The following is a 24,895-nucleotide window of genomic DNA, read 5'->3' as shown; positions in this document are numbered from 1 at the left end:
AAAACTGTTGTACACTAAAAATGGCACCGACAGCTGGAAGCTCTGATTTACTAAGCAGTAAGCCAGCTGAAAATGTAAAATTTGCAAAACGAATTACCTTGGTTGTTAAAGCTAAGCAGTAAACCCCTCCCACTGTGGACGGGTGTGGGGGGTTCTTCAGTCTAATGCGTGCTGCATTGAGGCCCTCCAAGGTGTTTTAAGTAAATAATTTTGCTTGTAGCTAGCCCACAAACACCTGCCAAGCTTTTGAGACCACAACTAATGTCCACAAATTAGCAATAGTGCATTAATTGGAGAGTTTGGAAACCAAAAGGTCAGCAAGAAGTTTCGAATTCCCTTTCTCAGTGCGTTACCCTGTGCTAAGGTTGATTGAGAGGTAGACTATACAGACAAGTATATCAGAAAATGTTTCAGACTAAAGTTTTGCCTCCAGTGGTCCCTCGACAGTCTTATCTGCGAATTCCAGCATGCTACCTCCACAGCATGCTCAAACTCAGAAATAAGAAGCCGGGTTCCAGTGCATTTTGAAAATGTCAGTCTAAAATGGGATGTTCAGGAGTCACAGGTGTAGACTGAAGACTTCAGAAAAGCAATACCAGTGCAAGATACTGCAGTGATAGTCATGAGGTCCTTGAGAATCAAAGCTTACCTGAGAGTTGGGGTCATAATACAGTCCTGTGTTTGGATCATAGTAATAACCCGAGGATTCATCGTAATGGTAGGTCGAGGTGTCTGGGACCGCTGTGAAATGGCACACATTTATACATCAGGTTTTATCTGCTGCAGAATATGTTTTAGTGGCGAACAACCCAAGAAAAAACACCAGGACGTCAGCAATTAACTGTTTGCAACATTTGTGATGCAGGTTTAGTTTGGGACATAAAATAAATAGTGGAACACACAGGATTTTTAGAGATGGCTGTGCAGCAGGGAAATTTGAACGAAGCAATTCAAAGTAAAGTACGCATCACAACATATTCAATGTAGCAATACAACTACTGTCTCAATCTTCCAACATTTCATACTCGCCCAACTTGGTTAAACCATCTTTACACATGACAATACTACACCAGACAATGATACAAGCCATTTAAAAGGCAATACCATGTTGAACTGTTCCCCAAATCACTCGATAAGTGACAAAAGTATCAAATGGTCGCAGAACTCATGTTAAAACACAAGTTACTCACTGTAGTGACGCCGGTATGCATAGTCCACGGTACACATTACTCCATACGTTAGGTATTTAATCCTGGGAAGGTTCTCAACAAAGTACTCGTTCACCGTTAAGAAAGATTCCTCTTTACTGCACCTTTCCTTCCCTTTCTATGGACTCCACAAACTTGTTGCTTTTGTATCTGATCTATTCTGTGTACAGTGCCGTGAAGCCTTAAGATTCACTACACTGGGTTTTGCCCATCTGTTATGGGGAAACTGACATGTTCTTTAGGCTGTTTTAGGCTGTCAGTACTGGGAAACATTGTTTCCCTTAGTCTTGTTACTTTGTCACTACTTTTAGTAACTCAACACTTGTGGTAACTTTTCATAATTGTACAAATGCATCTTACAATGCAGTACAATGGGGTACACTTTGTTTTGGCCTAGACGAAGACTCAGGATTTTTGGTTACTCTACGTGTGCTAAATGGATAAGCTGGAGGCAGCAGGAGAAATTACTAACCGGAATGATCTTTCCATGGATTCTTCTCCTGCAGATTCCTCATCTCAGGCAAGATTGTATGCAGTAGTGCCCTTTGGGTGCACTACAATAACCTTGACCTCCTGGCAATAGGGACCCAACCTTTGGAGTAAGTGTTAACTACACAGGTTGGTAATGTGGCTGATCTGACAGGATTATCTCAAGAGTGGTCAATGTGAGCAGTAATGTTGTGACACAGTTTCACAGTACAGTTATCAAAATAAACACAAATGGAACAAGTTACTTAACTAACTGTTCTCCAGCATGGGTCTGGCATGGATTCACATGCTCATGAATATTCCCCGTCAGGCTGGGAATCCTCGGTAAAGAAAAAATGTCGTTTCTGAACAGTCTTTCTCCTAACAGCCAATCACTGGTCTCTGGGTCATACTGCCCCCAGCCAATGACTGCCCTCTACCCAAGCCCCTCCTCTGGGAGCCATCTTCAGATTTGGTAGCACGTAAAGTGGCAGTAGGACCAAGAGAAGAGCCACAGAGGGGTAGGCGGGATGGTTCGCATGTGAATCCATGCTAGACTCATGCTGGCGAACAACAGTTACAGGTAACTAACTTGTTCCTTCTCCAGCATTGGGGTCTGGCATGGATTCACATGCTCATGAATAAATACATAGCAGTACATACATGCACAACCACAGGGGGTGGCAAGGCTCAACATTAAGCATTTCAACATTAAGCATCTCTTACCTCCTCACCAGGCTCACCTTCAAGTTGCCCAGCACTGTTTGGCCGACTCTAGACTCCTCCCTGGAATCTAAGTCGACGCAGTAGAATCTCATGAAGGTGTGCGTCGACCTCCACGTAGCAGCCCTGCAGGTGTCCAACAGGGGCACACCAGACAGGAACGCCATAGTTGCAGCGATCGCTCTGGTCAAATAGGCTCTCGGACGGTCAGGCAACGGTCGGTTTGCCAACCAGTAACAATGGGTGAGGCAGCTGGAGAGCCACCTGGAAATGGAAGCCTTGGAAAGGGCCTTCCCTTGGTTCACAGGGCCAAAGTTCACAAACAGCTGTGATGTCATCCAAAAACTCTTCGTGAGGTCCACGTAGAACTTCAGCGCTCTAGCCACATCCAGCGAGTGCAAAGTCCTCTCAGCCGGCGACGGGAAGAAAACAGGTAACACCAAGGGCTCGTTGAGATTGAAGTCAGACGGCACCTTGTGCATGAAGAAGGGGTCCGTCCGCAGCACCACCCTCGATTTGTGAAAATCGAAGTACAGAGGTTTACAGGAGAGGGCCTGGATCTCTCGCACTCGTCGTGCGGCGGTGATGACCACAAGGAACGCAGTCATCCACGACAGGAATTTCAGCGGCGCCGAATGCATAGGCTCGAACGGATGACCCACGAGCCTAGTCAGCGCCACATTGAGCTCCTACGCCGGGGCCGGAGCCTTCACCCGCAGAAACGAGCGGAAAAGTCCTTTCATAAACTCCTTGACCAGGGGGTGCGACCACAGCGACGACCGCCCCAGAGTTCTGGTGTAGTGGGAGATAGCCGCCAGATGAATCTTGATGGAAGCGTGCGCCCGCCTCGCTTTGGACAGTGACAGCAAGTACGGCAGCACCTGAAGGGCCGTAATCCGTAGAGGGTTTATCTTCTGTGCACAACACCAAACAGTGAACCTCTTCCATTTATGCCCATAGCACTTCAGTGTGGGCGACGCCCTGGCCTTGGCAAGTACCGCCTTGCAATCCACCAGGATCTCGTATCCTCCAAACTCTAGTGCTGCAGGAGCCAGGACTGCAAGTTCAGCGACCCTGGGTCGTGGTGCAGAATTGCACCTCCTTCCCTGGCGAGCAGATTTGCGTCCACCGGAAGCCTGACTGGAGGGGACGCTGACAAGTCCACAAGGTCCGGTTACCATATCTGCCTCAGCCACGCAGGTGTGACGAGGATCATCCTGCACTGGGACCGTCTGAGTTGATTGATGAGTCACAGAAGCAACGGAGGGAACGCATAGAGAAACAGGCCGTCCTAGGGGAATGAGAACGCATCTCCCATGCTCCCCAGCTAGTGAAACCTGCTGGCGAACCTCCGGCACTTGATGTTCGTCACCGTCGACAGATGAAACAGGACTAGGAAAATCCCCTGGGCCACGGCCCAGTGCCATAGGTCCTGTGCCTCTCCGGAAAGTGCTGGGAATCTGGTGCCCCCCCCTGCTTCCGGATGTAGAACATGGGGGTGGTGTTGTCCGTGAAGACCCGTACCACCTTGCCCTTGTGGGATGGAAGAAAAGACATGGGGGCCCAAAACACTGTCTGAAGCTCCATAATGTTGATATGCAACGGCTTCTCCATGCGAGAGGCCTGTGGCGACCGGAGATCTCCGATGTGTGCGCCCCATCCTTCTAGGGAGGAGTCGGTCATGACAGTCTCCTATGAAGTGGGGTCTAGAAGTCCGTGCCCGCCTCCAGAGGTGCGCGGACACCCCACCACTGCATAGTTCGATGGAACGTCTCGTCGAGAGAGATCTTGTCCTCGGGGCTTCCCAATAGCTGGATCCACCGTGCGTCAAGGTACTCTTGCAGTGGCCACATCTGCGGACTGCACAGCCGAACGAGGTATATACACATCATGCCGAGAAGGGATTTGATGGACCTCACCCTTGCGATCTGCAGGGTCAACAGCCGTTGCACCTTACCCAGGATAGCCGCTATCCTCTCATCCAACAGAGATGCCAGGCACTACACCGTGTTGAGTCGGGACCCCAGGAACAGAGCGTCTTGTAATGGCACCAAGAAAGACTTTTCATAGTTCAGCAAGAACCCCAGTTCGGTCAGCAGCCGGACGATTTCCGCTGTCTGAGCGACAGTGATCTCCCTCGATTTCACTCAGATGAGCCAGTCGTCCAGGTAGGGGTAACCGTGGATCCCTCGGAAACGCAGCCACGCCGCCACCAGCGCCAAGCAGTTTCATGAACACATTTGGCGCCGACTTTACACCAAAGGGAAGGGCCTTGAACTGATCGTGCTGCCCTTGAAACACAAAGCGCAGGAACTTGCGGTGCCCCTTGTGGATGGGGATGTGAAAGTAAGCGTCCTCCAAGTCCAGCGTCGACAGGAAGTCCACTTCTTGCAGCTGTCCCAGCACGTGCGGAAGGGTGACCATCCAAAACTTCTGGGACCTGATGCAATTGTTCAAGCGGCGGAGGTCCAGGATGGGCTGCCACCCACCAGTCTTCTTGACGAGGAAGTACCAAGAGTACACTTGGTAGCCCCGGAGCCTCTTTGGTACGAGTTCTATTGCGCCCTTTTTCAGCATTGCCCGCCCCTCCAGCAGAAGCTGGGGGACGTGGTTTTCCTGCCTGGCCATGGGTGGTGTATGCAGACACTTGCGTAGGAATTGCAGAGTCCCTGGGCCAGCGCGTCCAGCACCCAACAGTCGGTGGAGATGGTCTTCCACTCGCCGACAATGTTCGCCAGCCGGCCTCCCACCGGGGTGCACGGGTGGGGACCGGACTGGTTCAGTCGTGCTTCGCTGTGGAGGAGCCGTTTTGGGAACCTTGACGACGACAGAGACCTCCTCCGGGGCTTACTGCGGCCTCTGTAGGCCTCTTAGGTCGAAGAGCTGGACAGTTGATAGTAGGACCACGGTAAACCACCAAAGCCTTTGGAAGAACCCTGGTACTTTCCTCTGCCGTCGCGACTGAAGCGTGCCCAGAGCACACACCGTCTCCATAGCTGCCTTGATGGCCTGGAGAGACTCATCCACAGTCTTGCCAAACAAGTTATCTCCGTCGAAGGGCATGTCCAACACCTTGGACTGCGCATCCTGGCAGAACTTGGTGGCCTTCAACCAGCCCCGCCGATGAAGGCAAACGATGTTGCCTATGTCCGTGGCTACCGTGATGGCATGGTCTGACACCACCTCGCCTTCCTGCAGAATCTCTAGCGCTTCCATTCTGTTGTCGGGCAGAAAGTCCAAGAGGGGAGCGATCTTGAACCAGAGGTCCCGGTTGTAATGAGCCACAGTGGCGAGGGCGTTGGCAGCCTGGATAGTCATCACCGCCGACTAGATGACTCGTCGTGCCATGGAGTCTAGCTTCTTTCCCTCGCTGTCTAGGGGGAGCGGGGGTTGGGAACGAGGCAGACGAACCCGCAGACGACTTCCTAGCTGCCACCAAGACCACCGAATCTAGAGGAGGCTGTGATCTCAAGCACTTGGGTGCAGAGTCTGGCACCCTGTACTTCTCGTACCGGTCCCACTTCACCGACTGGGACTTAAAGTTTACATGGGTGCTCAGACTTCCTTTTCTTCGCCGAGCCAGACCGTTGGCTCGTGGTCGAAGGTGCCAGAGATGCTGCGCCCGTCATGGCTGCCGAGGAGCCCAGACCAATGGTGCTCTGTGCCCGCGGACTCACAGCACTTTCATTTCTGTTGGGCCCCCGTCGCCGGGGTGCCCTCAAAGGACTTAGAAGACCACTCGGAATTCTTCTTGCAGCTGGGTGACCGGGACTCATAACCTGACTGGAACCACTTGGTAAACCGTTTGCAACCGTGCTTCATTGTGCGTGGAACCATGTCCTTGCAGAACGCACAGGCCCCCTCCACATGCGCCTGGTCGGTGTGTAGGCAGTAGAGACATAGGGAGTGCCCATCGTCCAGGAAAGTGTTCTGTAGGCCGCATCCAGGGCAAATCCTGAACAGAGGCGTTGAGTCTCAGCCATTTTCTAGTCCTCCAAGAATCTTCTGGAATCCTCCAAGAAGGTGACTCGACGGAAAATTGCAGAGCCCCTCGGATGACAATCCGGTACAAGAACCTTCTGGTCCTTCAACACTGTCACCGGGAGGATCCAAGGATCCCTCGGCCCTAAGGCCAGTAGCTGCAGCAACCTCAGTGCACGTGCTGGTAAAAGGACCTGAACCGTCCCTCCCGTGCGTCAGAGTCCTTGGGAAGGTGTCTCCTTTGCGGGTGTGATGGAAAATAGCGGCCCTACCTTGGGCTTGACTCAGCATTTCACAAAGTTCTTGCGGTACTCTGGAGGAGACTTCTGGAAGATCTCCCTCCACCTGGCTAGTCTGTTCTTCAGCGATATCGATGACAGTGGGCCACACACTGTACAATCTTGCTAACTGGGGTGTGGGCCAAGGCAACATAGGCAGAGGGCGGGGGGGTCTAAAGTTGGGAAGAGCCCGTTGCAGGATGGATACCTGCTAAACCCTGTGGAAGTCGGCATGCGCCCGAGTTAGGCAAAGTCTGTATGCAGTAACCCCTGGGAACACTACAAACAACTATGACTACAGGTATAGGCAACCCAACCTTTGGTATAAACTTGTACTACACAGTTTTGGCAGAGTGTTGAGCAGCCAGGCTCATCTCAAGAGGGAAAATGTGAGCTGTAGTGGAGTTACACAACGATTCACAGAGGTATTCAAATAAACTTACACTCAAGGTTTCTTGTATAAACAATTTATCAGTCAGTTACAAAGTCTTCTTCAGAAGGGAGCAATAGAATAGTAACACAAATCAGATAAGGCCCTTTTGGCCCACAGAAACAACCTACACTCACAGGTGACTTCAGTAACAAGGAGGCTGGAGACAATAATACCTTACTGTTGGCATTCAGAACACTCTTTTAAAGTAAGTAAAAGGAAAAAATTATTTACAACACAAGAATTAACAAATATTCATAAGCGGGGCAAATACTTTCAGATGGCCCTTAGAAGAGTCATTCAATTCAATAGGCTAAGCCAAAGTCAAAAGTCTTTGTATAGGATGCAGCACTTCAGGTAAGTAAATGGAAAAGTCTTTGCACAAGTTCTTAGGAGTCTTTGATAAAAAGAAAAACCAAATGTAGGGCCACAAGCTGATCAGACTTGCGAGTTGCAGAGGTTACAAGCACTTCCACCGTAAGAGGTAAGTTCTCTTAGGCTACTTTAACAGTAGCTTAGTAAAGAAAAAGATGCAGCTGAAGACTTCTGTTCCTACACAGCTCTGCAGATCTTACTGTTCCTGGCCCTCAGTCGTGGGGACAAGAGGGAGGACTTCGGGAGACTCCTGCACTGTATTGGTACTGTCAAAGCTGGCAACCGGCAAAATTTCATTTCAGTGGCTGTTTCGCGTTTCAGCTACTTGCGGTACAGCAAATGGCAATAAGCGCGGTTCCTGGCTGTCAAGATTGACTTTCCTTACATATGAGGCCCCACACTCAACTGAGTGGGGGGGGGGGAGTTCAGGCTTGGTCAGTCCTGCTTCATGGGAACCTGGAGGATCTTCCAAAAGCTTTGGGTCAGCTTACAAACAATGCACACAATCTGGTGTCCCTCTCCCTGGCTCTACTGTTTCCTGTAGCAACTCTGAGGAAATTCAACCAGCTCCGAGATGGGTGTCCAGGTGGCTCACTTGGGAGTTGACTGGCCCCACTAACTCAAAGGGCAAAGTCGTCCTTGCAGGGCTTCTCTGTCGATACGAACTTGGCGATTCGGACCTGCTTCACTGGGCAAACCAATGGTCCAGGAGTTGCAGCAGCGGTCCTCTTCAAACTCTTCTTCGGTTCCTTCGTCCAGTGGTCGACTGCCTTCAAAGCCAAAAGACTCGTCTTTTATTCAGTTCTCTCCCATTCAGTCAAGCTGAGCTGCCACTCATCCAGCAGGGTGGCTGTCCTAGCCGGACAATCAGCCAGCCAATCTACACAGAATGCATTTGGGTTTGCTAGGAGACTAAGCACAGGGAGTTTCGGGCACCTCCCTCACTTCCTTCCTTCCTACCACAGACACTCGAGCCACAGGCGAGTTTCACTCCTGAAGCCCACCAAAGGCGAATGAACAAAGACCAAACCTGGTTTGGCGCACAGAGGAAAACTCTAGAAGGAACTTTCAACAAAGACCTGGAGAAAAAAATAAGACCTGGCACCATTTTAACTATGGCTAGATGCCATTTTGAAAAGGATGGCTCCCACGGTTAATGTTACCGGGTCTGCGAACAGTCGTGGTAAACGCAAACCTTGGTAGTTCAAAACAAAACCACTGCCACCAGTAACCACTACCTGTAACTGCTGTTCTCCAGCATGCGTCTGGCATGGATTGACATGCTCATGAATATTCCCGGTCAGGCTGGGAATCCTCGGTAAAGATAAAAATTTTGGTTTCACTTCTGAACTGTCTTTCTCCTAACGCACATTCATTGGTCTCTGGGTCATAATGCCCCCAGCCAATGACTGCCCTGTACCTAAACCCATCCTCTGGCAGTCATCTTCAGATTTGGTAGCATGTAAAGCGGCAGAAGGATTAAGAGAAGAGCCGCAGAGGGGTAGGCGGGAGGGTTTCGCATGTGAATCCATGCCAGACCCATGCTGGAGAAGAACAAGTTACAGCTAAGTAACTTGTTCCTTCTCCTGCATGGAGTCTGGCATGGATTCACATGCTCATGAATAAAGAATACATAACAGTACACACATGCACAACCACAGGAGGTGGCAAGGCTCAACATTAAGCATCTCTTACCTCCTCACCAGGCTCACCTTCAAGCGAACAGGCTGCGCAGCAATGCTTGGCAGACTCTTGACTCCTCCATGGAATCCCGGTCGACGCAGTAGAATCTCGTGAAGAGTCGACCTCCACGTAGCAGCCCTGCAGATGTCCAGCAGAGGCACATCAGACAGGAACGCCATAGTTGCAGCGATCACTCTGATTGAATGGGCTCACGGACAGCCAAGTAACAGTCGGTTTGCCAACCGGTGACCATGGGCGATGCAGCCGGAGAGCCACCTGGAAATAGAAGCCTTGGAGAGGGCCTTCCCTTGATTCACAGGGCCAAAGTTCACAAACAGCTGTGATGTCTTCCGAAAACTTTGTGCTGTCCACGTAGAACTTGAACACTCTAGCCACATCCCGCAAGTGCAAAGTCCTCTCAAACGGCGACAAAGGCGACGGGAAAAAAACCGGTAACACCAAGGGCTCGTTGAGATGGAAGCCCGATGCCACCTTGGGCATGAAGGAGGGGTGTGTCCGTAGCACCACCCTTGTCTCGTGGAATGTCAAGTAAGGTGGTTTACAAGAGAGGGCCTGGATCTCTCCCACTCGTCGTGCGGAGGTGATGGCCACAAGAAACCCTGTTTTCCAAGAAAAAAAATTCAGTGGTGCCCAATGCATAGGCTCGCACTGGGGACCCATGAGCCTAGTCAGCACCACATTGACCTCCCACCCCAGGGCCGGAGCCTTCACTGTCATGAACAAACAGAAAAGTCCTTTGATGAATTCCTTGACCAGGTGGTGTGACCATAACGATGACTGGCCCAGAGGTCTGGTGTAGCGGGAGATAGCCGCCAGATGAACCTTGATGGAAGCATGAGCCAACCCTGCCTTGGCCAGCGACAGTAAATACCGCAGCACCTGTTGAGCCGTAATCCATAGAGGGTAGAGTTTCTGTGCGCGGTACCAGACGGCAAACCTCTTCCACTTATGTCTGTAGCATTTCGGTGTAGACGAAGCCCTGGCCTTGGCAAGCACTTCCCTGCAGTCCGCCGGGAGATCGTATCCACCAAACTCTAGCGCTGCAGGAGCCAGGCCTGCAGATTCAGCGACCCTCTGTCATGGTGCAGAATCACGCCTCCTCTGGCAAGAAGATCTGCGTCCGCCGGAAGCTTGAATGGAGGGGACACTGACATGTCCAGAAGGTCTGGGTAGCATATCTGCCTCGGCCACGCCAGGGCGACAAGGATCATCCTGCACTGGGACCGTCTGAGTTGATCGATGAGCGATGAGTCGCAGAAGCAACAGCAATGGGGGGGGGGGGGGGGGGGAAAGAGAGTTAATGCATAGAGGAACAGGCTGTCCCAGGGGAAGGAGAATGCATCTCCCATGCTCCCCAGCTGGGGAAACCTGCTGGCGAACCTCCAGCACTTGGTGTTCGTCGCTGCCGCAAACAGATCGATCTGGAGATTGCCCCATCGTCAGAACAGAAGATCCACTCGGTCCTGCAGGCAGGGAAATTCTTCTTGGGGGCTGTCTCCTGCAAACCCCATCCGTGGCCTTTGCTAGGGACGCCACTACTCCTTCAATAGAAGATTTCACCTGGTGAACCTGGGCCTTCATGACCTTAGGCACGCCTGAGGCCTCAACTGTGGAGGGAGAGTCGGTGCCCTGTTCCCCCTTGGCTTTCTCCGTCTGAGTCGACTGGGGCTTCTCCAGAAATTTACCCCAGTGGTCCTGCTTCCTATTCTTCGCCGAACCGGAGCGTTGGCTCGTGGTCGAAGGTGCCAGAGATGCCACTCCCGACCTGCCCGCCGAGGAACCCGTCCCAACTACGCTCTCGGTGCCCACGGGCTCGCAGTGTTTTGCCTTATGTTGGGTCGCCGGAGCACCCTCAAAAGGTCTTAGAAGACCGCTCAGATTTCCTCATGCTGGGTGAGGCTTGTTGCCGGGACTCACCCGCAGCTGGGTTCTTCACCTGGAGCCAGAGAGCCCCTTGCGACAGTTCTTCATGGTGCGTGGCACCATATCCTTGCAGAACGCACAGGCCTTTCCCACGTGCGTTTGGTCGGAATGTAGCCAGTAAAGGCACAAGGCATGCCCATCGTCCAGGAACATGTTCCATAGGCCACATCCAGGGCAGAACCTGAACAGAGGAGTCGAGTCTCCATCTTCAGCCATGTCCACGCGGAGTAGGCCTCAAACAATCTTCCAGAAACCTCCAAGAAGGGAACTCAAAAAATAAATAAAAATCGCCCTTGAGGTGCGTAGAAAGTTCTGAAAAACGGGTCCCCATTAGTCGGATGATGGATCCTTGGTGCTTGAGGCTCGATTGACCGGAAAAAAAGTAAAAACTAAGAAAAAGCGCATAACTCAGTAAAAAGCCTGAGAGTAATCATGAGGACTCCCACCAATCGAACGTGCGGTAAAAATCTGAAGATGGCTGCCAGAGGAGGGGCTTAGGTAGATGGCAATCATTTGCTGGGGGCAGCATGACCCAGAGACCAGTGATTGGTTGTTAGGAGAAAGACAGTTCAGAAGTGAAACACCGATTTTCTCTTTACAGAGGATTCCTAGCCAACAGGGAATATTCATGAGCATGTGAATCCATGCCAGACCCCATGCTGGACAAAAGCTATTCCACGAGCATTTAGACACAGGGGATACTAAGTAACCCCTCCAGCACTCCATTGTAAGATAGGGCGTGCTGGGTCTAGCAAGTACAAGGCTAAGTAGAGTCAATTTCACTCTACCGCCCTGGGGAACAGTAGTTTATCCAAGAGAAGGTATTTAAACCTTGGGAAATCTAAAAGACATCCCTGTGTCACTGCACTGAATGTGCAGTGCGACAATTGAAAAAGATGATGCCTATGCAGTTTGTTAGACTCCATAACCAAAAAAAGACGGAGGTAAAATCCACACAAAAATACACGAGAGAGTGGGGAAAAAGGCTCACACTCCAGGTTAAAAAAAATCAAGTCCTCAAAATCCAGTAAAGTAGCTCAAAATCCAGTAAAGTAGCTGGGGGGTCTCTACGGTGGAAGGAATTTGCACATTTTTGAGAATTCTCTTTAACAGCCGGGGAGGAGCATGTCGCCTGAGGACAGAGTACCTGAAGGATAAAAAGACCCAAAAAAAAAAAGTCAAAGAAGGTTCCGTGCGTGGAATTACATGGCCAAAGCCAACCCCAGGAGCGCTAGTAAATTCTGCCCGTCGATGCGGAAAAGGGGACTGGGGTGTGGTGCCGGAGGGCGGAGTCAGGGAGGCGCATGCTCCCTTGGCTGCACACCCGCACCCATCCAATGTTAAAGGGGAATGTTTTTTCTGGTGAAAAAGCTTCCGTCTCCATGCAGTATGGAGGAAAGGGGAGGGACGCAAGAGTATGCAGCTTACGGTCTCACACGCACTTGAGATCCGACAGAAGATTGGATTTTCTACAGGGCAACAGGTCCCAGCTGCCGACAAGTCACTACGGATAAAGGAAATTATTTTAAATCAAATATAGGCAATGTCGTCGAGAAAAGCTATTAGTGAAACACTAGGACTCACGAAAACGTGTGGTACATTTCTGTAGAGGGCCACCAAGGGGGTGAAGCGGAGTAGGACCAATGTTATTGGTTGGGACAGTATGACCGAAAGTGAAAGCAATAGGCTATGCAAGAAACAAGCAGCATTTAGATTACACAGTATCACAAACATTTGCCAAAATACATCCCAAAAAGTGCATGGAATATTTATTTTCTGTTTAAAGAAAAAAGTAAATCTAAACATTTCTTTAGAAACAAATAGTATCATAGTGGGAGCCTTCACTCCAAAATCGATACTGTGCTAAAACAAATAACCACAGCTTCAAGCATGAAAGTATTTACCCATATGATCCCCTTTGACCTGGGGGATGTTCAATGTGTGTAGTAGAAATGAAAGGCAATTTCCAAAAGCTACATATGCTTTGTACAAATCTTCCTAAGCAGTCCAAAGGCTTCCACATTTCATGCAAATTGGTCTGCACACCTATTTACAATTTAACCTAAAAAAGTATAACATTCACAAACAACACTTAATCCTACCACTCTTACTACTCTGCAATGAGAATAAAAGGGTAGCATAAGATTACCATATGTATTGCCTGGAATTATACCACTTGGAGAGGAGGCAGCCTGTGTGGAAGAACTTGTGCTTGTCTCATCAGTGGTGATGGCAGGAGTTGCTGTAGCAGTGGAGGTGGTGCAAATGGAAGTGGTAGCAGTGGTATCTGAAGTGCTGGTACAGGCCTGGGGCTGGAAAAAATAAAATGGTTTTAGGATTGACTACATGCAAAATCTTCACCAAGACTTAATGGAAAGAAACGTTATTGCGAAAAATTATGAAGTTAACCAAGAAGCAGCATTCGATTCTAAATCGTGATCTCAACACTACTGTGGTAGGTTATAAGGGGACAGGCATTCTTAGATATTTTATTTAAATATATGAAAAGGCCTCACTAGCCCTATTGTATGGATTTCCTGTTGGGCAAGATTTTCAGAACAATGATAGATCTCCCGGACATGTGTAAACCCCAGAACCTTTAGCTTTCACTGGCGGATTATTTTTCCTTATACCTCCGTAAGTGGGACCCTTTTTCCACACAATATTTTATTTGTTTTATCAGTGTCATTACTAAGACTCTCCCTAGTGTCTTAAAAGTTATCCTCCAACAACCTTTTGGCAATAAGTGCCTATTGTTGTTGGGTTGCCCTAGAGGCAACCCTTTTAACTTTCTCTGTCTAACCTTGTGAGAACTACAGTTTCCATGGGTACAAAGGATCTTTGGCTCCCTTGTAGATTTTATTAGGTGAGACCAGCACCCCCACCTTATGTGGAGTGCATGGAAGATACAGAGTATCGCCTTTCTCATTTTAAAAATGTAACATTTATGTTACAAGGATAAACTTACCTTTAATGGCTGGTGACAGTGAACCTTTTTATCAATTCTGTGCACCTTTACCGTGGGCTGTTTGAATTTACCGAAACGGCCCATCTTTTTTCGCCATTTTGGCGTTCCGTGTCCTTTCTTGTTCCTTCTGACATCCAGGGCAGGAAATTCCTTAGTGTGATTTTTACCTTCGGCGGGAGTCCTGTGGACTCCCCCCCAGGCTTCCGAGAGTCTGTGAAGGAAGGATGTGAGGGAGGAGTCTAATACTCTGGAGCCCTTTGTCTTCCAGCCTGACTGCAAGAATCAAGTTCAAACTGGAAGGCTGGCTGTCCTGAAAAGACAAACTCCCCCCTCCCCTATTGTGCTTCATCCCCTCTCCGAGTGAGACCCAGCACTTTTTGCTGGACTTCTGGACCTTTTTCTTTCAATTTGCATGAGTGGACCTTTTAATTACTCATTCATTATTGTGGGCTCTGACTTTTGGAACTCTATTCTTTGTATTCTACTCTTAGGGAGAATGATCAGAAATGTGCCAATTCCCTTCTACCTTAGAGACCCCCCAGCTCTTTTGCTTGACTTTAGGGCTTTTAATTTTTATCCTGGAGAGAGCAAGATTTTTCTGACTCTCTCATGCGTTTTTATTTGATTTGAACTCCCTTTCTTTTGGAGTCTGACAAACTCCATAGGCATCATCTTTTTACATTGTGACAGCACCCTCAGTGCAGTGTCACAGAAATCCATTGGATTTCTGCTATGGTTTAAATACCTTCTCTTGCAGAAACCGTTTCCAAGAGTAGTAAAGTGAAACCAACTTTACTTACATTTGTATTTTTGTAGATCCAGCACACACCATCTTACGATAGGGTGCTGGAGCAGTTACTTAGTATCCCCTTTGTCTATCTTCGCATATAACATTTTTATGTTACCCCTTCCTACAATTAATGGCTGGTGGCAGTGGTTTATTTTTTCCTACCATTGTGTTTTTACCGCATGCTGAATGCTCAGCTGCCGTACTGCACCCAAGGGTGCCAATTGTGTCAAAATGGCCCCGTTTTTTCTTTTTTCACAGTTTTTTGTTGGAAGGTCCTTCTTGATATTTACATTGCGCGCCAAACCAGGTTTTGGTCCCTTTGTTTTGACTTTGACGGGATTCTCTGGTGAAGCCCGCCTCTGGCTCCTGCATGTCTGGCAGGGCAGGAAGTGAGGGAGGGGCCTGCAACTCCCTGTGCATAATCCCCTTGGTTACAGGAATTCACCCAAAGGTGATTGGCTGGCTGTCCTAGAAGGACAGCCACCCTGCTGTGTGATTGACAGCTAAGCTGCATATGAATGGGAGAAACCTGCATAGAAAGGCGAGGCTTTTTGCTTGGAAGGCAGAGTTGACCACTGGACGAAGGAATCCGAAGAAGAACTTGGAAGAGACGCCTGCCACAACTCCTGGACCGTTGGTTTGACCGGTGAAGCCCTGGTGCAGTGCTGAAGCTCAGATTTTGCCTTGACTAGAGAAGCCCTGCAACGGACAACTTCTTCCCTTGGTTTGGTGGGACCAATCAACCCCAAAGCAAACTCGCCTGGACATCCTCTCGGAGCTGGCTGTACTTCCATTGCTGCTGTATGTTAGGGAGAATTCTCAAAAATGTGCTAATTCCCTTTAGCTTAGAGACCCCCCAAAACCCCAAGCAACTATGCTGGATTTTGAGGACTTGATTATTTTTTTTTACCTGGAGAGAGAGCCTTTTTCCCCCACTCATGTATTTCGATGCGTTTTACCTCTGTTTTCTTTGGTTATGGAGTCTAACCAACACCATAGGCATCTTTTCATTTGTGTCACACAGCACCCTCAGTGCAGTGGCACAGGGAAACCTTTTCAGGCTTTCCCAAGGTTTGAATATCTTCTCTGGGATAAACTACTGTTTCCCAGAGTAAGTAAAGTGAAGTGAAATTGACTTTAGTCATTTAAATTCCTAGACCCAGCACACCTCATCTTACAATAGAGTGCTGGAGGGATTACTTAGTGTCCCCTATGTCTAGATACTCATGTAGCAGTCAAATGCTACCCTTTCCTCTCAGAATGGCTGGTGGCAGTGGTTTTATATCTACCATGAATTTTCCCGACCGCAAACTATTTGTAGCTCCAGCAACGTAAAATCGCGCAAGCTATGTTTTTTAAGATGGCGTCTGAGCCCCCTTTGTTAAAACCGGTCCCAGTCTTTTCGCCATTTCTTTTTGGAAAGGTCCTTCTAGAGATTGTCTCTGCGCGCCAAACCTAGTTTGGTCTCTTTGTTCATTCGCCTTTGGCGGGCTTCAGGAGTGAAGACCGCCTCTGACGTCCGAGTGTCTGGGGTGGTCAGGAAGTGAGGGAGGTGCCTGAAACTCCCTGGGCTTAGTCTCCTAGGAGACCCAAATGTACTCTGTGTTGATTGGCTGGCTGTCCAGCAACGACAGCCACCCTGCTGGGTGAGTGACAGCTAGGCTGGAATGAATGGGAGAGACCTGAATAAAAGGCAAAGGAACAGAAGAGCTTGAAGAGGACGGCTGCTGCAACCCCTGGACCGTTTGTTTGCCCGGAGATGCCCTGCTGCAGGTCTGAATCGCCAAGTTTGCATCGACAGAAGCACCTGCAAGGATGACTTCTCCCTTTGACTTGGTGGGACCAATCAACTCCAAAGTAAGCCACCTGGACAACCATCTCGGAGCTGGTTGAATTTCCTCAGAGTTGCTGCAGGAAACCATAGAACCAGGGAGCGGGACACCAGTTTGTGTGCGTTACCTGCAGCTACTGGAATTGAAGTTGCAATTGCGAGATTTTGACTGCCAGTGCAGGAGTCCCGAGGTCCTCCCTCTTGTCCCCACGACTGAGGTCCAGGAACAGCGAGATCTGCAGGAACAGAAGTCATCAGCTGCATCTATTTCTTCATTGTAAGGAACTGTAAAACAAGACAGTACTTACCTCTCGCAGTGAAAGTGCTTGGACATTTGCAACTCACAGGCCTAATCAGCTTGTGACCCAACATATGATTCTTCTTTCTACAAACTACTTCTAAGAACTTGTGCAAAGACTGCCATCTACTTAGGAGAACTGCTTTGTCCTACCCAAGCCTTTGGCTCATTGACTTTGGTCTAGCCCATTTAATTTAATCTTCTGGTGAACTCAAAGTAGTTGCACTGTAAGAATAATTGTAACCTTTTATGTTCTGATAACCTTTGCCTTTTACTCCTCTTGAAAAGTATTCTGAATGCCAACAGTAAGATATTCATGTCCACAGCACTCTTGTTACTAAAGTTACCTGTGATTGTAGGTTATGCCTGTGGGCCATACCAAAAGGGTCTTATCTGACTCAGAAACTAGAGTGTACAGTATTGAAGTATATTTGTGTGTTATTATATGATTGCCTCCTTCTATTGAGTGTTTTATAATTGAACTGATAAATTATTGTTATAGAAGAAACCTTGAGTATAAGTCTATTTCAACACCTGTGATGGTAGACCCCTGTGTAGCATAATGAATGCTCACATTTCCCCTCTTGAGATATGCCAGGCTGCTCCACAAGGTTCCAAAACTGTAGTACAGACTTGTACCAAAGGTTGGTTTGCTTACACCTGTAGTCACAGTTGCTTGTAGTGTTCTCAGAGGGTACTGCATTGAACTTTGCCTAACACTACAGGAACCGATTGCCATGGGACAGGAAAACCAGAATAGACTGCATTGTTTTTTGGGCCGGACCCGAGCTCCAGGGAGATCCTCCGGACTCCCTCGAAGCAGGGCTGACCAAGCCCGAGCCACCTGAACAGAGTGCTGGACCCCAGATGCACGTAAAGTCCACAATGTGTCCAAGAACCGCAGCGGTGCTATTCGCGAGAAGCTGAAACCACGAAGTGCCGCTGATCTGAATTGCACCCATTGCTGCCGCCAACTTTCAATTCGTACTGCAGGAGTCCCCAGACGTCCTCCCTCTTGTCCCCACAAATGAGGCCTAGGAACAACAGGATCTGCAAGAATGTTAACAGGAACAGAAGCCAGCTGGAACCATTTCTTCAGACCTAAGGCACTGTGAACTAAGGTGTATTTTGTTTAGCTTGCCTGTCCTCACTGGAGACTTGCATTGCTGCCCTTTGCAGAGTTGCTTGCAGCTTTGCCCTTTACAAGCCTCACAGATTGTGGCCCAAGAATGATTCTTTTTACAACAAAACTTATTAAAACATTGTGCAAGACTTTTACCTACCTTCGAGAGGTGCCTAAGCGCCCCTAGACGTTTCTCAATTGACATTGGCTGTCCTGGCTCCCTGAAAGACTACTCCGACCCTCTGTGTTTCAACTAGCAATCCAAAAAGTCATACATACCATACTCGTATAGCTGGGAAAGGGTTAATCTACTTTACATTGGCGGGTTCAAAAGTGCTTACCTGTTTGAGAACTTGTTAATCATGGTTTCTTTCCTGAACCTTTTTGCCATAACTTCAGTATTACAATTTAAGTGTGAAAAGTGATATATTAATGTCTGTGTCCCAACTATTGAAGTCACCTCAGGGTGTAGGAAGTATCTGTGTGCCATCCCAAAAGGGTATCTACTTCACTTATTGAACTGAAGGTACGGTAAGGGCAGGAAACAATGGTTAACACGTTGCTCAACCAGGTAAGCATTTTAGAATTCCCACACAAAGGTAGGAAAAAGTAAACCACTGCCACCAGCCATTAATTGTAGAAAGGGTAACATAAAAATGTTACATGAGAAGATAGACAAAAGAGATACCAAGTAACCCCTCCAGCACCCTATTGTAAGATAGTGTGTGCTCGGTCTATAAAGATACAAATAAGTAAAGTCAATTTCACTTCACTACTCTTGGAAAACAGTAGTTTATCCAAGAAAAGGTATTTAAACCTTAGCAGAAATACAAAGGATTTCTATGTGACACTGCACTGAAGGTGCAGTGTTTCACAATGTAAAAACATCATGCCTATGGAGTTTGTCGGACTCCAAAACCGAAAGAAACAGTTAAAATACAAATACTAGAGTGGGAAAAAGGCCTCACTCTTGCGGTCTCTAAGGTAGGAGGGAATCAGTACATTTCTGAGAAGTCTCCCTAACACGGTGCATCCTTATACTAAGAGTAGAGTCCTACACTGTCTCAGTTGAATGGTTTTACTAAGGCCCTAGTTGGACTTCAGAAAAACTGCCCCAACATCACACTAGGAATCGTATTACAAACATGCCCAGTGAACTTCCCTTTTCAAACATAAAAAAAATGTCATGCAATACTCTGCAACTAGCATTATAGGTCGGCCTATGCAAAGCATGCGATTCTAAGCAGATCCACAAGCCTCAAATACATTTTAAAAATATGTTCATTGGATTTTGATTATTTACCTGCAATATTTTAATGCATAGCATAGTGTGTAGTAAGGCCCAATAATAATTTCATATACTAACTTGAATTATTGATATTCTGGATGGACTCATTGTGGCTCTAGACAACTCACACCATGAGACTAATCCTCAACTACTAGCCAAACTTACTTTGATTGGATTTTTGCTAACCTCTCATTGTCTTCCCCGTTTACCATAAATAGGGTAGGCTCCCAACAGGGCTAATTTTGGAACTCCATGTTTAGAACATAGAATTGTGTAAGCCAACAAGTTATGTCCATATGCTTGTAAAGGAGGACGCTGAAAAACTACAAAAGCAAAAACTCAAAAACACAAAGCTGAATCTTTCTAAAATGCTGTGAACAGAATTAGTAACAGTTACCGGAGAGCCTGGCTGGTTATACAGCTGGGGACTCTGAGAAACAACTACTGAAGTAGTAATTGTTGATGAACCTGTCAAGCAAGAACAAAAATATAAAGTTAGCCACACCAAACAACCTGTATCGCATGTGTCAAAGTACATTTGTAAGGTTACAACATTTCTAGCACAAGTGCATTATACATTTTCAAAATAGCAAACCTGGTGCTGAGGAAATTATGCAGACAACCTTACTGCCGCTGGACCAGTTGTAACAAATTAAGGCAATTTTGTATTGAATAAGTTATTATTTAGCACTGTAAAAAGCGGATGGTGAAAGTGTACAATTGAAATGAACAAATGCCAAAGTAAAAAAACATGAGTAGGTTCTAATAGGGTCCCTGCACTGGTTCCTAAATTGTCTGAATGATTGTTTAGCAGCTATCGGAATGCATACTGATGTGCACCTATGAATAATGTTAAAGGTATTTATATCGCGCACTGTTACCAACAGAGATGGTCATCAGGCGCTCTGACGGATCTGTAAACAAGGCGGCGGGCAGGGGTTGGGTTAGTCGGGAGAAGAGGGAGTAGGAGAGTGCGAGGTGGCGTGCTGTTGGGGCTTCAGCTCGGTATACACTGTGCGCTTCATTTATAAGTATTGGACTGGCACGAGACCACATGTACAGTTGGTGCGGTTTAAGTGTTTGTTGAAGCGGTGTGGTGAAGTGCGTGCGGTTTACTGGGCGAGAGAAGGTTATGTGAATTTTCGGGTGAGTTAGGTATGCAGAGATTTGAAGGTGGGTTAATAACGCAAATTGATCTAAGAATACATTGCGGCAAACCAATATGCTTAGCATATGATTAATTGCCAGATAAGGAAAAACGATAAATATTAAAATTCACAATTATAATTGTAAAGAAATTATTATACATCAAATGATGAAAGCATATCACTTGACTTGGAGTGGTTAGGTACGTTTTTTCTAAAGTCCAAATGGTGGGTGACTTCATAAGACTTCTCTTGGTACTAGGAACCCAACTCTTAATATAGTCCTGTAGCACACAAGTTGTTAGAGTGGCTAGGAAGCCTCATCGTAGGAGGGAGTTATGTGAGCTGTAGAGCAGTACAAAGAAATCAGTACATACCCAAGAAAGCACAAAGTTTTATTAATATATGCGACACACTACTCACCATAATCTTATTTCTGGTACTTGTATCTGCTTAGATTCACATGCTCTGCATAGTCCGATATCTAGTGTACTTCGCAGAGTATTACAAGATGTTTTCAAAACTCAAAAACCAACATCGACAGGGCATTTTAAGTAATACTAGCCCTAGTGTGACGTGTACTGTACCCATGGTCCTTCATGCGTCCAGGTCCCTCAGATGGTTTGTTTCTGACATGATGTTGAATGAAGTATAGCGCGAGTACAGATGTAAATTAAAGCAGAAACATAAAAACCCAGAAAACATCTATGCACCTTCAACTCCAGTAGTGAAGGAAGGGTGGGTGCATGTGAATCTGAGCAGATACAAGCACTAGAAATAAGATTACGGTGAGTAATGTATCCCTTCTGCAGCTTGTGGCTCTGCATAGATTAGTGAGCAGTATCTGGAGAAGGAGGTGGGACGGTAGAAGGTACAACAGCAAAGAGATGTTTTAGGACCGGTTGTTCTACCTTTGCATCTGCTTTACAATGTGTCAATGCATTAAGGTGTGAACGTATGGACCTGTGTTGACGTTGACATCGGTACAGAGGCCTCCGAGTGACATCGACTTGACGGGCATCGATGCACAGCGCCCTCTACTGGGACATTTCCCCTCTCCCCCTGCACCAACCCTCCCTCACCCCGAGGCAGCAAGCAGGATATTAGGAACTATCAAAGATAAGGAATACGTGCGAGGACACAATCCATTCGGAAGAGTGGTCCCAGGCCCCAGAGCCTCGAGTATGATGCAGAGGGATTTGAATTGAATCTGTGCTGAGACTTGGAGCAAGTGAAGTCTTAGTAGGTCAGGAGAGATGTGGTCCCTGGGCTTGAGGCCAAGGATAAGTCCCTCTGCCCTGTACTGGGTACGCTGGAGCGGTCGCTGGGTGGAGGAAGGAAGATTAAGGGGGAGGTTATGAGGGATGAAGGAAAGGGAGGAGTCGAAGAGGACTCAGATTCCTAGCTACAGTGGAGGGGTTGGGGGGCCCATGGAGGAAAGCCAGAGTGCAGAGAAGTAGTAAGGTGCAGGGGACCCAATAGGGAGAATCTGTTTTTCTGGCATTGAGGCAGTGGTCATTGGCAGTGCACCAGGCCTGGATGGAGGAGAGGCAGTCGGGGATGAAGGAAGTTGCAAGGGCGTCAGTGGGAAGTTGTGGAGGAGGAAATGAGTCGTGCCAGTAGAGAAAAGTATATGTTAAAGAGCTAGGGTGAAGGAATAGAGCCCTAGGGGAAGCCACAGGTAGCAGAGAAGGAGAGGAGAAAAGAACAAGAATGGTTTTGGAGGAACAGGCAGTTGGGGAAGAGGTAAGCCAGTCCAGTGCCTGCTCTGAGATGCCAAGGGTGTCATGGAGCCATTTTATGAGGATGGAATAATTCACTGTGTCAAATGTAGGAGAGATCTAGAAGGATGAGAACAGGAACGGTCAAGAGATGCAAGCAGTTCTTTACGGGTATTCAGAAGAGCAGTTTACGTGCCTCTGGACGCTGGGAGAGGGCCAGCTTCTCAAGCAGTTTGCCCAGGAAGGGGGTGATGGAAACGGGGCGGTAGTTGGCTGGGCAGGAAGGGTCTGCAGAGGTTTTTTTTTTATTTTTTAAGGAGGGGGAGCACAAGGGAGTGCTTAAGGGAAGATGGGAAGGAACCAGTAGCAAATGAATAGTTGCAGAGATCAGTCAGAGCAGGGGCAAGAGGCGATATTTTCTTTTATGGTTCTGGAGGAGCAAGGAGCAACCTGTTTGGACGAGACCCTCATGGAGTTGACAACTGGTGACTTCTTCAGGGGAGACGGGAGTGAAGGAGGGGGAGGAGGATGAATAGTAGGAGGCGGCTGAGGGAGGAGGGTTGGGATGGGCGAGTGCATAACAAGGCTGTTCAGCATGTCCTGGGTTTTGGAAGTGAAGTGAGAGACGAGTGCATTGCAGAGGGCCTGGGAAGGAATAGGGGAAGAGGATACAGCGCATGGGTTGGCAAGTTCCCTGCAGATTTTGACAAGTTCAGCCGTGTTGTTGGATGTATTAGGCACTCATGTCTGAATGAGGGCTCTTCTTTTGGCACAGAGTCTGTAGTGTCTCTGGATCAGGTGGTAGGCCAGTTTGTCAGAGGGCGAGCCTGAAGTGTGCCACTTCCGTTCAGCAGCCCTGCAAGTATGTTTCTGGTCTGCAAGATTGGAGTCGTACCAGGTGTTACACTTGGAGGCAGGTTTCTTGCCCCAGTTACCAGGATCCTGATGACTGGGGCAAGAACGTCAAGGGTGTTGGTGATGGACAGATGGAGGTTGCCAAGGGCAGAATCAGCAGAAACATCTGTTGGGTGGGCAAGGGGGAATGAAGGAGGTAGAGAAGGCGGCAGCTGAACTCCTTTCAGACACATTTTTGGGAACGGGGATGGCAGAGTTTTATGAGAAGTTGGCACATGGCCATAAGAGCCCAGGTGGGAGGAGAGAGTAATCAGACCAGGAGAGAGGGTGGCCAGAGGAGTAGTGAGTGAGGTTGAAGTGGATGATGGCATCTAGCGCGTGTTCAGCAGAATAAGTAGGGCCAGAAGGAAGAATGGAGAGGGATAGGGAGGAGCAGAGGTCAGTGAAGAGGGTGGTTGCTGTGCAAGGTGTGGATGTTGAAGTCACCCAGTAGTAGCAGGTTGGATGTGGTAGAGTAGAAAGGAACGGAAGTCCTCCCACACAGAAAGGAAAAGAGAAAAAGTGACAGGGGGCCAATAGATGGTAGAAATCATCAAGGTAGAGTAAAGATGTCCGATTTGCACACTAGGCTCTCAAAGGACAAATAGTGCTGAGTGGGTAGGATGGTGGAGGGAATCCACTCTGGGAAGATTAAGGTAACTCCACCACCGTCATGGTGGGATCAATGCTACGAGATTCTTACCCACGCTGCATCTCGACCAAAAACTGTGCCAAGGATAGCATTCCAGTGATATGAACCTTCTCTCACCCAATCTCCAAATGACAAACGCTACCATAATTCACTACAACAAACCATGTCCCTTAGCCTTTAGAAATAATATAATAGACTTTGTGCTAGACTACCACAACTTTACGAGCCACTGACTAGTACTCAAGCCAATGCAGGCCTTTTCAACCACAGGAACATCCCCAATACCAAATCTAAATCTAGAAAAAACAATATTGTTACCTCTACCTCTCAGAGTCTTAAATGAAACAATACCTCGAACAAAAAAGTAAGTCAGGGTAAACCCATTAAATATCAGACAACTACTAACCCCCAAAACATTGGTGGCACATGCCATTGAGATAGCAGACTTGATCATAACAGATAACCTTGACTTCTTAGCTATAACGGAGTCCTGGTGACATGCAGCATCAGGCCCTGCCCTTCTACTAGCAGTACCCGACAACTAGAACATTTTAAGAGCAGACAAGAGTTGAGTCTAGAGGTGGCAGCATTGCCCTCATCGCTAAAGCAACCTAGCTATAAGAATAGCCTCTTCAAATTCTTTAATGTGATATAGAATGAAAATAAATTCAAACTTTACACATACAATTTTTACATATTTCAAATTACAAAACATTATACTCAATACAATGATATACATAAACCTGCAAATAAAATCATATGCATATCAACATTAAAAACTATAACTAAAAAGAACCATTACATCGACTGCGTGAATAGCTAATTTCCCTCTCCATTGAGGAACTCTGTGTGTTTTCATGTGCTCTTGGGATGATTCCACCCCACCCTTTAGGCCAAATTCCACTTGTTGCCAGATGTTATAGAGTGCAATGAATAAGTGCATGTTGCTGGTATTGGTGCAATAAATCCAAAAAGATATCACGTATTGTTGCACAATCATGTACAAAGTCGCCCAAATGGCGAAGAATTGTGTCTCAATGTCTGGCATCCCGTGAGAAGGTGTCTAGCTGTTTCAAGACAATCTGGGGATTTGCA

General features: G+C 47.7%; 1 protein-coding gene across 2 annotated transcripts in view; it reads right to left on the bottom strand.

Moving 5' to 3' along the window:
• RBM5 (RNA binding motif protein 5) overlaps positions 1-24,895 on the bottom strand; it is a 621,154-nt gene that overhangs the window by 83,010 nt on the left and 513,249 nt on the right. For both annotated transcript variants that reach the window (XM_069644151.1, XM_069644150.1), the window contains exons 16-18: positions 19,786-19,856; positions 13,240-13,402; positions 650-741 (exon numbers count right to left, since the gene is read on the bottom strand). In XM_069644151.1, the coding sequence (XP_069500252.1) occupies positions 650-741; positions 13,240-13,402; positions 19,786-19,856 (326 nt within the window). The remainder of the gene's footprint in view (positions 1-649; positions 742-13,239; positions 13,403-19,785; positions 19,857-24,895) is intronic.

The sequence above is a fragment of the Ambystoma mexicanum genome, chromosome 2p (assembly GCF_040938575.1).
Source record: "Ambystoma mexicanum isolate Mex_15411 chromosome 2p, UKY_AmexF1_1, whole genome shotgun sequence".
Classification (NCBI taxonomy): Eukaryota; Metazoa; Chordata; class Amphibia; order Caudata; family Ambystomatidae; genus Ambystoma; species Ambystoma mexicanum.
Note: the sequence above shows the minus strand (reverse complement) of the source record. Positions and strands in the feature narration are given on the sequence as shown.